This window comes from Triturus cristatus, chromosome 1_1 (assembly GCF_964204655.1).
Source record: "Triturus cristatus chromosome 1_1, aTriCri1.1, whole genome shotgun sequence".
Taxonomy (NCBI): Eukaryota; Metazoa; Chordata; class Amphibia; order Caudata; family Salamandridae; genus Triturus; species Triturus cristatus.
In genome coordinates, this window is record NC_140579.1 from 396,576,532 (window position 1) to 396,589,539 (window position 13,008).

The following is a 13,008-nucleotide window of genomic DNA, read 5'->3' on the forward strand; positions in this document are numbered from 1 at the left end:
CCCAAGTTGTCCGCCTACTGGTCTCAAATTCTGGAGGAGATAGACGACTTATTTGACACTGAGCTCCCGAGGCTCCCGGTATATGTGGTCCTAGGATTCCCTAACCCCGTTACATTTTCCCTGAAGAGCAGGAAAGGGCGACAGATGGGGTTAGCATTGGGAGCAGCTCTACACAATATATTGATGCACTGGGGGACAATTACTTCCCCCAATCACGTGGGGTGGCTGCATCGCATATGGCATATTATTGGGATGGAAAGCATATCGGCCACACTGAGTGGCTCTGCTGCCTCATTTCAGAAACTGAGGAAACCGTTTCTGACCTTGCTTTTAAAAGAATTTAATGAAATCACACAGCCCAAGTACCTTAGGGTGTTGTGACTCTTCGACTTAGGCACGGAACTGACGCAGGCCCCCACTGGATGAAGGGGATTTCTAGAGTGAGGTGACGAGAAGGGGCCGTTCAGGGGTTGCAGGATATCGAATGGGGCTTTGGGGGGGGGTTTCAGGTTTTTCTTTTACTTACGCAATGCTTTCTATTGCAATGCATGGTTTTTCTTGCCCCAATAGGGATACGACTGTACAAGTTCCTTTGTAAGCAATACATTTCGTTTACATTGACGAAACAAATAAATGACGGAGTCTATTGCATACTGCTGCAATGGTTGATGGTATGTTTTATGTTTTGGAAACTGCTAATAAAAAAATTTAAACAAAAAAAAAAAAATGATGGACTGGCCTATATGAAAGAGAGTGCCCGCCTTCGGAAGGAAGGAATCTCTTGTGCTAAGGAATAGTTCTCTGGGAAGATGTTGAGATATTAAGATGACAAAGCCTGGAGCATATCGACCCTCCAAGCAGATGTTAGGGCCACCAGAAATATCGTTTTGATTGTAAGAAGGCTGAAAGGACGATTGTGTAGCTTCTCAGTAGGAGCACACATTAGAAAGGTGAGTACTAAATTTTGGCATGATAAAGGGTGAAGGAGTAAACATGTGTAGGAGCCCTTTCAAAAACCTATGTACCATAGTACCTTGCAGCAGGCTTATACCATCTGGGTTGAGGGAAGTGTGGCTGCCAAGATGACATTACAGACTTCAGGCGGATGGTCGAAAGGTGCCAACAGTCATGCTCAATCTCCGTGCCTGAAGGTGGAGCACTGACAGGTTCAGGTGGAGTACACTCCCTTGTTGCTGCGACAGAAGATCCTTGCGAAGGGGCAGCCTGATTTAGAGGACCGATAGCCATGCTCAACAGCTCGGGATACCAAACTCTCCAAGCCCAGCCTGGGGCCACAAGGATGGCTTGGGCCTGGTCATTCCTGATCTTCTTGAATATTCTGGGCTAGAGTAGTATAGGTGTAAAGGCGTACAGAAGGCCTGAGCTTGCCTCGAGACAAAAAACGACTCCGAGCGAGGGCCACCTTGGAAACTCCAGTGCACAAAACCACAGACATTGTGCATTGTCGGCTGTGGCGAACAGACATAACTAAGACTTCCCCCACTGCTGAAAGAGACCTTGCACCCCCTCCGGATGGAGACGCCATTTGTGACATCTTTGGCTGAATTAATCCGCCCTGACATTCAGAGAGCCCACAAGGTGTTGAACCACCAGGGATACTCCCTGATGTTCTAGCCATGACCAGAGATGCAGGGCGTCTTGACAAAGAGTGCACAACCCCACCCCGCCTTGCTTGTTTCAGTACCACATGGCGGTGTTGTTGACCATGAACAACTGCACTAGCCTTCTCTTGATGGAGGGTAGAAATTCTTTTTATACTGATATGGAGTCCGGATTCTGCCAGGGAGACCAGAGGCCTCTGATTTCCACCTCTCCCAGATGGCTGCCCCATCTGAGGAGAGATGGATCTGTTACTACTGTCAGGTCTGGTTGGGGAAGGGAGAGGGGACTGCCACTGACCCAATCATGGTTTATTAACTTGCAGATCTTTTGCAGTACCCTCCGAGATCTGGACCATGTCTGGCTTCTGGTACCTCTTTGGAGGCTGCACTCCTGCCATTATTGCCTTCGTTTTCTGATGAATGGGCTAGTAATGACAATGTTCATTTCTTGGATATTGCTCTTCAGGCCTCTGTTGTTGTGTTGTCTTCAGATGCGGGTTCCGTCCCAGCCCCACCAACACTCTGGATATCGATGTGGTAGACATGTTGGGGTAGCTGCATTTCACTTCAGGCGCCTCCAAAACTCTTTAATTTTCTTTTTCATTTCTAAAAATTGCTTTATTAATTTCTTAGTAGTTTGCATGGTTTTTTCGTTTGGTATTTTTTAAGGATTTCTGTGTCTGCTTATTCTGTTAAACTTTTATATGCTTTTTAAATGTATTCATTTCTATTGCTTATTTTTTATTTTGTCATCTCCTTCCGATCAAGAGGAGGGTATTATGGAGCTTACATTAAACCTCCATTTTAGCTTTTTGCTTTTACCTTAGTATCTATTTTTAATGGTGGTTTACACATGTTTTGCCCTAACATGAGAATGTGCCATGCACGCATTTATTCATAATAGACATTGTCGCCCTGTAATCTGCACAATTAGTTTCAGGGTCACACATTTGAGTATACAACGCTTGTTTTTATTTTCTGTGCTTGTAAGAGATGACTCTTCTGCTTCAAACTAATTAAACAAGTTGTTCTGCACCTCAGGCATAGTACAATAAAATTGCTGTTTTATTATTTAAGCAGGGTCCATGCTAAAGTAGGTGAGAGGTTCACTTCCCGCCAGAGTTATGATGGAGGCTGCCTGTGAGCTGTGACTGAGATTCAGCCCTGCTTTCCCCAACCTTCATCCTGAGAAGGAAGGTAGCCGTGCAATAGAAGTGTGCAAGCCTGCACACTCTAGATGGAATGCATTTGTTAATGCACTAAGGCCTGCTTCCTGACACATTGTACCAGGTATGGGGTTAGATCATTCCAACAGGTCTGGCAGAAGGGACTATTCCCAATATACTTTCTTTAGCATAGAGATATTAGTGATAGAAAGGAGTAACCTTAGTAATATTATGACTAATTAACATGATTGAATTGTTTGTGTTTTTCACCGTTCTACTAATGCTGATAACAATGATGTGTCTCATCCGTCTAATAATCACAGTTCATGTTTTATTTACAAAGACTAGAGCTTTTCAATAAACATTTGAAAATACATTCTTGTATCTTTTCTGTAGGTGACACCTTGACCATGCAAAAGTGACAAATGAAAGGGTTGGATCTGTTTCCACTATTTCCTTGGGAATCTGAGTGGTCATGTTCGAGGTTACCGGCATCTTCTGTAACTCTGTAAAATTAGGAGTTTAGATGAGGTACTGTGAGCTAGCCGAACAAACCAACATTTATTGATTGTATAGGAAGACTCAGTATCTGCATTATGAAGTTTTGTGATAAAAATATACAGTCCTTCTAAATTCGTAGGAACCGTATAACACTTAGTGCTGTGCCCATTGGCACTTCACATCTGACTGAACAGCATGTGCCACCTGGCGTGTTTCACTACCATGATGTAGCAGACCCAACATCCCATGAGTGAGTCTCACTGTGAACCAGGACCAACGCTGAAACATTGAGATCAAAGCCTAAATATCAATAACTCTCTGCAGTGGGGGTGGGGGAGCATGGAACTGCACCGTGTTCAGCATGGCTTTGATGACAGGGAGTGTCTGAAAAGGAGGTAAGTGTAACTTTGGCATATTGCTAGTGAACCCTAGAGAGTGCAGGAGGATCATTTTAGTCTGGTCTGGATGAAGACTGCCTGTGGTGAGCCCATCTTCAGCAGCCAGTCATTGAGGTAAGGGAAAACTGGAACTCTGACGACTGAATGTGTGCTGCAACCATCACCATCACTTTCGTGAACAACCGAGGGGCACTGGTGAGGCCAAAGGAGAGCATAGCAAACTGAAAATGCTCCTGACTCACTATGAACTGTATGTAATGCTGATGGGCCTGCAGGGCAGGGATAGGAAAATAAATGTCCTGCAAGTCAAATTATACCATTCAGTCTCAAGGGCCTGAGCGGGTGTGAGCATCTTGAATTCCTCCTTGTTCAGCAAGGCATTGAGAGGGTGCAGATCTAGGATAGGGCAGAGGTCTCTGTTCTTTTGCGGCATCGGAAAGTAGCAGGAATAGCAACCACAACCTACACTGGCCAAATTCTTGCTGCAATAAGAAGATGTGTCTTTCTGTCAGCTGATCCAAGGGTGACGGGGTTTCTGTTAATGGAAGGGCATAGAATGACTTGACAATTTGAAGCAGCCACTTGTCCAAAGTTATGGCTTGCCATTGGGGCAGGTGGTGCTTGTTTCTGCCGCAAATATGGTGCTTGTGTTAGTGCAAGAGGCTTGGAGGCTATGGCTGCGGCGGCTGGGAGGCTGTCAGACTGGGCAAGCTTATGGCCTTTGGGTCACATGGGACTTGTGGGAGCCATGTGTGCAGCTGCAAAATGGCTGGGAAGCCTGTTGGCTGGGTTGGAATGAACACAGTTGGTAGCCTCTAACGTATCCACGGAAGGAGTGGAAGAAGAGTGTAGTTTGCATGCTGCCAAGGTGAGTCAAACGACCGGGCTGTGACCGTACTCTCTTTTAAGGGCTCAAGTGCTGATACAGCCTTGTCATCAAATAGCCGAAAGGCATGTCCATAAGGCAAAGGCATGCCATAAGGAAATTATAGACAGCCCCTGTGAAGCCATTTGATCGCATCCAGGGGTCACAAAGAAGCAGCACTGATGAAGCAACACCTCTCCCCAGCAATTACGTCATGTCCAGCCCGCATCTGATGGTGAACTTTGCTACATCCTTGCCAATGGCAATAGCATGGGTCTGCTTCTTGGATTGCTTTCTGTGGGACTTATCCAACAATGACTTTGACCTTGATGACGACCAGTAGGAACAACACTAAGAGGGGGTGCGGGACCTTACATTAAATGTGACCAGGACCTGGAGCAGTACCGAGTCGTCTGTTGTCAAGCGGCCTGGAACTTCATTGCCCACTCTCGGATCACTTTGGAGTTCATCGTATGGCAGTTGGGGCAGGTCTAGGAGCCATGGTACAGCTCCTGGTACCAAAAGTAAACCAGATAGGGGTCTGTCACAGACATTTGTCAATGTCAGGCTCTACAGGGTTTAAAACCCACAGGGATCTTAGGGGACATACCTAAGGCAGACTGGGATCAAAGAGGCTCAAATAGGTTGACCAAATGTTGAGAAGGAGGTCAAAAAATGACCAAGGTAGGTCTTCCGAATCTGTGCTGTTGGCACAGAAAGGAAGGAACTGAGAACCGCACGCTGGGGTTCCACCTATATAAGCATTGCACAATATCCGGCACAGACGTCGCCTACAAAGGCAATGTAACAGGCACACAGAGGTACTGCTCAAGATTTTCAAGATCCAGTCTGACACCTGGGGAATATGCTATGGTAAGGAATCTGCGGCTAGAAGTCTTTATCAGATAATTTTTGGGGTAGATGACTCTCCTTCTTTCTCCACTCTTCCTAAGTTCCTAAATGCTATAATGGAATACCTAAAGTCCCTACTGAAGACTCTCTCCCAGAACCAACAACAAACAGGCCTAATACAGCATGTTCTGCACTAACCACAAAGGGATCCGACAACATTATTTTGACGTATGACAACCTAATCTTGATCATGTTCAGTATTTACTGCAATTTTCTTATGCAACAAACTACACATTTAACTTACCACCACTAGATCTAATACATCACTCTCATCAACAAAGACAGACCCTTTATAGCACTCCATGTAATCACCGAAGGCAATTCTTCCATGGCGCTCATATGCTTATCACAGACAGATGAAACACAACACTCAAAGACAAACAGACATATCTTATATAGCACTCCAAATGTGTACCACTGACCTGCCCAGCACTTCACATACTTACCACACACAGAGCTTACACAACACTCCATACATGCACCACATGACTTATTCAACAGTTCATATTCTCGCCAGAGATGGATGTTACACAGCACTCTATACACTGATGAAAGACATATTATATAGCATTCCAAATAATTACTTCAGATATATGTTACACGGTCCTCCATACACTTACAACAAATGTGTTATACAGTCCTCAGTTTAATTACTCTGGATGGATGTTACACAGCACTTACCACAGATATACTATACAGCACTCTTTCCACTTGCCAGAGATGCACCATATACACCACCTCCTTGGTCTTTCCTTCGACTGGCACTGCTTGGCGCCTGCGTCTGCTGCGGAGGTCCTGCCAGTGGATCCTGGCAGAGGGCTCTTCCTTGACTTCATCATCTTCCTTGTAGTCGTAGTCTGCATCATAATCAGAGGGAACAGGAGAGTAAAAAGAAACACAGCACAAAGTCTTGCGCTTGGCGGGAGAAACTGTCCTTCACCACAAAACATCCAGCAGAGATCGAGCCAGTGCCTTCACCTTTGCAGGAAGTAATGAACCTTGTGATGGCTTCCTCAAGGGAAGAAAAAACTTCACCTCATGACCCTTGGAAGCCCCTGAGATCTGAAGCCATGAGACTCTTTCTCAGGCACAGTCCAATTGTAGTCTTGAGTTTCAAAATGGCGCTATTGCCAACTCTATGTAGTCTAGATTAATAGTAGAGCTGCAATAGTAAACTAGGAATATGAAGTGAAAATAGGCATAACTTCAAAGTGTCATCTCTGAGACAAGACGTTTTTCAGTATCTTGTGGCCACGTTCAAGAGCTAAGACAGAGTGTGAGGAAATTGGGGGGTATTATATGGTGTGGTTGTGCAACCTCACTGTGTGATAAATTGACCAACCCTGTCTTGGGTCGAGTCAAGCTCTTTTGTTCAACCTTAGCTCAGCCCTCAGTAACTGTGGCTGTGAGCAGTCAGGTTTAAACAGAGTAACTAGTGTAAAGCATTTTAGCTGCGACAAAACATTTTAATAAGAAATCAACGCTACATTAAAAAAATCAGACACCAATTTATAAAACTAGACTGTATTTTTTTATGAATTTATAGACACCAAAACGAAAAAGATCTATCTGAGAGTTCTGGAGATACAAATACTTTAAGAAGCAGTAAATTAAAGCTTTCTACTTAACTTCAAACTTCAAATTCAACTAATCTGGCACTTAGAATATTTTTCAAGAAACTTGATAGCAATGTGGAATGCAGTCATTTAGAGTTACTTTGGGTGACCGTCTCCGGCAAGGAGCAGGTCAAGGAGATCAACTAGGTGCAACAAGACAGTTACCGCAAAAGAAGAGCAGTCTTCAGACCAGTTCCAGAATCAATAGAAAGTTGCCACAATATTTAATGGAGTGGTCCTGATGCAAGGGATGCAGTAGGGTGAAGATGCTCAAGGATCCTGTAGGCGATACTCTGGTTGACGGGGTTTTTCTGAGCCACCTCACGAATACGGTGGGACGACTTTGGCCACAGGGGTCGACGTCCTTCGTAGTCCAGATGAAGTCCAGCACTGACAAACTTGCCACTCATCTGCTTGTCTCTGGCTACAACGGTTTCAGTGGTTTTCTTTTTTTAGCGATAGCTTGCCCTCTGGGTGGCTAAACTGCTATCCAACGTCTCTTCCAGGTCCAGCAGACATGGGCACACCTTTTAAGCATCAGAACTCAGTCTGGTGATCTGAAATACCAACTTGCCCTGGCAGGCTTCCTCAGCTTTTGTGGCCCTGTGCTGTAGCAGAAAGTGACTCATGGAGATCACCTTCTTCTAGCTGGGCCTGAGGGATCACTTTTCCACAAACCAGGCACCACAGGCACAGTCCTTTCTTCACTACCCCAAGGAGGAGCAGGTGAAGTTCAATCTTCTGTGCAGCCTCTCTTTCCTGGTTCCAAAGTCGGCAGGGCAGTTCTTCTTCGGTGCTCTTCTTCAGTTCAGACATGATCTGATTAATATTTGCAAAGCTGATGGGTCAAACTTTCAGTAATGCGAGTCCTATTGCATTCCAAATGCATGAGAAAACTTGATCTCACCTATGGGATCACATGACGTTCTTCAACAGTAGGCTAGTGGCCTGTAGAGAAGGCCTAAATGTCCCCCCCTTCAGATAATGGCATGGATGGATGCTGTATTTGTGCTCTGAGGGTGGGGGGAGAGCTCACAGAATTATTATTGTTGTAATGGGCTGTTGTTTTATTTATTTCACAGTTTTGTATCAACATACTGTGGCGTTAGAATAGCTACCCCATCAATTGTTTCAAGCTAGCAGCAATGACTGGGGGGGTGAGGGTGTGTGAGGGAGGGAGGAGTCAAGAGATGGCCAGAGCTGGCCAACCAAAAGAAACAATGGTGAAGTCAGATGGGAGGGAACCAAGTACCGAAAGGCAGGACAGATGCAAAATATTAACCAACCAGAGAAAAGGAATTTTAAAAAGCAGGCCAACAAACCAACCAAAAGCGGAGGGCATGTCCAAAGCACATAACCCGAATACAGCAGGCCTTGCAGACCAGTGCATGCTCTGCCCAGGCTCGAACTAAAATGGTGTATCAGGTACATGGATGCCCCAAGAAATATATATAATGGGGACCCAGGCAGCATGCAGAGGAAGACATTTCTTGAGGAGGGGCTCAGGTGGTGGAGCCGGCTGGGTCCAGGAACTGAGGGCACTAATAAGTGTCTAAGAATCTTTAGGTGGGGGCCAATTTGATGTCTGCTCCTTTGTATAATTTCTGCAGGGATTTGGCTGGTGCCTCGGATGACAGAACCTGTTGTTTTGTATTCATTATGACTCAAGTTTAATTGTCGCGGGTGGGTGGCTGCTTTTTAGCCGGTTATATGAAAACCAATAAAATTAAAAAATTAAATATATATCAGCAACAAAAATATTGAGGACACAAACATTGACTTTAAATTCTTGTATGTAATGTCAAAAACAGCAACTACGAAAATATATACGACCACAATATCTAATAAAATAATTATATTGACTTTTAACTATTATACATTATATTAGCATTTATTTAAAACCGAGAGAATCGGTCTTTGAAGGAGAAAAAAGGGTTTGAAGCCCTTGAAGAATCATCTGTCAGAGGACAGACGTGAACCCCTGTCCCCCAAACGGAAAAAAGAAAGCTCACTGACCAAGAAGGGTCAACAGCATAACAAAAGTCCTATAATCTGCATTGTTCATGACTTCATTAATTATAAAAGCAACTGTCCTGATAAAATCTCCCAACAGGAGTTTTAGAACTCATTTCTGCAAGGGAAAGATGAACGACAATACCTCCTGGTATGAATAATTTAGTCTGGACAAAAGAATATCCATATTTATTCTATGCACCGATTGCATAACATCTTGCACATAGACATACAAAGTTTTGCAAACATAAATGTGTCACCTAATACTTCAATTGAACCAGCAATTCACAGAATTTAACTGGCCACAAACTACTGCCAGCAGAAGAACCTATAAAACTTGCCTCCAAACAACCTTCTGTGCCATAGCACAATAATAGACTGAATACTATCTCGAGCTCTGAATAAGCTCAAACACCAAGGCAAGCGAAAAAAGGGAATTAACTGCATATTTGACTAAACATCCTTCTTTTTTCTCTTTTTTTATTTATTAAAAAAAAAATGCGTAGCACATATGATACCTTCCTGTTTATACTGTGTACATAAGAATAAACTAGAACTGAGAGCCAGTCCTATAAAAGACTTCCTCAATAATATTGAAGAATGGGACGCAACAAAAGGTGTAGGTCTAAATTACACATAAAATAAATCCCTGCCAACAACAGGCACATATGACACCTTTGATACAAGACAATATATAAAATGAGAGGATCGGCAACAAACACCACCCAGAGAGAAAAAAGAGTAGTACCCTGCCACCATCCAAGGTGACTTGCCGTAAGAAAATGTCACCTGACAAATGGTATCTAAAATAACTGATGCCACAACAAACAACAATTATGAAACCTCAAAAAACAAGGAATTTGGAGAATAATAAGTAGATTCCTCCAGAAGACAGGCAATGCCGATCTGACCAAGAATATCAAGGGAAGAAGGAAAAACATCCATTATAAAAAGTGTCTCCGAGACGGGGTCTCCAGGTGCAGGTAAATGTCTACGTGCAATGTCACGGTCCACTGGGACCCCTAACTCAGGCTTAGCCCAGGCACCTAATAATATGTCAAAAATGGCCTCACTATATGGGAGAACAGGTTCTTCCCCTTTTTGTCACTGATAAAGGATCTCAAACAAAGGGTCTCTAGACCTCTGCACTGTGGGCAGTGACAAATCTAAAAATGCAGCCACTTTTCTCAGCATGTCCACAAAGGAGGAACCTGTCTCCATGGCAAGGCCAGGGGGATAGAGTAACCCCGAGTCCAGACCGCAGGCCTTACCAAGAGCTGTCAGCCAGTTCTCTTCCACCTGAAATGGGCCTATAAAGTTCTACCCCCGGTAGACCTCCTGACACCTCTCCATGAAGAGGAGCCACAACATGAGCTGCTCCTTCACGTTGCATAGGAGATACTGCCCCCGACGTCGAACGACGCCCAAGCGGCGCAGACACAACTTCGACAGGAGAGTTGAGAGGCAACTTTGACCGGCACCACCGATGTCAAAGTCCGAGTCGGGTTGTCAATGACTGGCGTCGAAGGCAAAGATACTGAAGGGCTGTGAGCCTGCTCATCCGATGTCTGTTGACACCAATCCATCAACTCCGAAGGCCCAACCGTCACTGAGGATGGTGCCCCACTCACCTCCTTGGGACCTTGGGGCGCTCCAGAGGGAGATGGGGTCCCAACGATGACCCATCAACGCCTCGGCTCCCGGAAACGCAGGGAGGCGCGGCACGGAGTCTCGAATGGCTTCCTCAACCGTCGAGCGGGAGGAGCCGTGAGAAGCCCTGGGGGACGGAGTCTCTCCACAGTGAAGTCCGAGACTGCGACCTCGACCGCCTCTTTCCTTTCGACTTACCCGGAGAACAACGTCCTCTGGACCCACTTCGGACTCTAGATCGACCCCACTTCTCTTCCCGGGACGACAAAGTCCGAGGCTGGGAAGCCTCTGAGGATTGCGAAACAAGCGCTACCATCAATTTCAACTGACGCTCCTTCACCGACTTTGGTTTCAACTTCTAGCAGCAACCACAATCCCCTGTGTCATGGTGTTCACCTAAACACCACATACAAATTGTATGCGGGTCCGTCACCCACATCTGTTTGTTACAAGACCCACAAGGTTTAAAACCTGTCGACATCAGTCAAGGCACACTGTCCCACCGACACCAGGTGCCAGAGTAGGTCTGTAGAATAAAATGACCTGAGGAACCGCTTTTCCGGGACCGTGTTACAGCGGAGAAAAGAAGAAACTGATGTCCGCGCACCGGAGGGCACTTATATAGCTCTACTGACGTCCTATCCGGAAACGCCGTCACTGCGGAGCCGTAAGGCACATTCCCCAGAGGTACTGCTGAAACTTTTTCGGATCCAGACTGGTGCCTGGGGAGGATTCAAAGGTAAGTAATCTGCGGCTAGATGTCTCTATCAGATATAATCTCAAACATAAATAGCAAGAAAAATACCACTCATGATGAACTATATTTATAACACAAGATACTAAAATTAAACAATAGACAAGATATTAAATGATACTAAAATATAAATTATTTATAAAAATACTACAAAAGTATGTAACAAAAATATTTGACATTAAACAAACTTTTAACATTAAACCACAAAAATATATTACATTAAAAAACCTCTGATAAATAAATTAGACAAAGAAATTAGATTTAGTATTCCCATTCCAACATAAGCAACTGTAAGAAAGTTTTTGACTTTGGAGGGGTCAGACTATCTATTCCCATTCCAAGGTAAGCAACAGTTGGGAAAGTGTTGGACTTTGGAGGGATCATAACTACTATCCCTACTTCAGCGCAAGCAACAATATGGAAATGTTGAACTTCGAAAAGCACAGATTTACTTTACCAAAACCTAAAATGAGAAAAATTAAATCTACACACACACATATATATGTGCATGTGTGCATATGTATAGTACATTTTAAAAGTAAATTTTAAAAATATTAACCATAAATGTAATTTAAATAAAATAAAAAAAACTTAAAATATATTGCCAAATCAAAAAATACAAAGCTGTAATCAAAATAATTAAACATATTAACTCATATAACAAAATCTAATCAAAATCAACAAAATAATTTACAAAAAACCTTATGTACAACTAGATTAAGACTACATTTAAAAAACAATATTTGTACCTTCAGTATTCTGTCACACAATATTTTTGTCATTACAATATTTTGCCGCAATATTTCCCTCTCGATATTTTTGAAACAATATTTTGGTGGATCACCGTCAGTCATTTTAAGCTCTCCATATTCTGACGAGTAGCTCAGCTATGCGAGATCTGCCTAGGATAAGTGATTACTCTGTGATATAAGCAACAACATTTTGTGAAATCAGTGTCTTTGTATTTACATTTCCTGCCCATTTCCAGCGAGAACCGTGAAGAAAAAAGAGGGTGAAGGGAAAATAAGTAGAAATTATAAGTGAAGAAAGATGCTATATACATTATGGTTCTCATTCATCTTTCATTCTGAGTGGTCGGCACTTTGAGCTGACATTTATAGCACCTTATAAAATCCTACTCCATGGGTTGGAATTTATCGGGTCCAAAAAATACCTCCTATTTTATAGTTTGTCCCTAATAATAGGGACTCACGTGCATATTTTAATGCTTAACGTGCCAAAATATGCATATCCCAGTAACTATTGGGTTTGACTTGTCCACAAAAAACTGCAAGAGTGGGGTTATAGTATCAAACTCCCAATTAAGATATGTCTGGTAACAGGAAATACCATACATATTGCAAGTAAACATTTCCCTCGTATTGAGGACCTAACTAAATTCATTCAAAGACTATTGCAATTCTGGGCAGAGATCATGAACCATCACTTTAAATGTCACTACAAAGCAGCTCCTAACACCAGACTGGGGTGTCAAGGGCCAATAATCAGAA

At 43.6% G+C, this 13,008-nt stretch overlaps 1 protein-coding gene across 1 annotated transcript in view; it reads right to left on the reverse strand.

The window, feature by feature from the left end:
- Nucleotides 1–13,008, reverse strand: part of LOC146870299 (complement C4-B-like) — a 332,560-nt gene that overhangs the window by 49,951 nt on the left and 269,601 nt on the right. Inside the window, exon 28 of the mRNA XM_085642540.1 lies at nucleotides 6,146–6,436. Coding sequence (XP_085498666.1) covers nucleotides 6,146–6,436 — 291 coding nt within the window. The remainder of the gene's footprint in view (nucleotides 1–6,145; nucleotides 6,437–13,008) is intronic.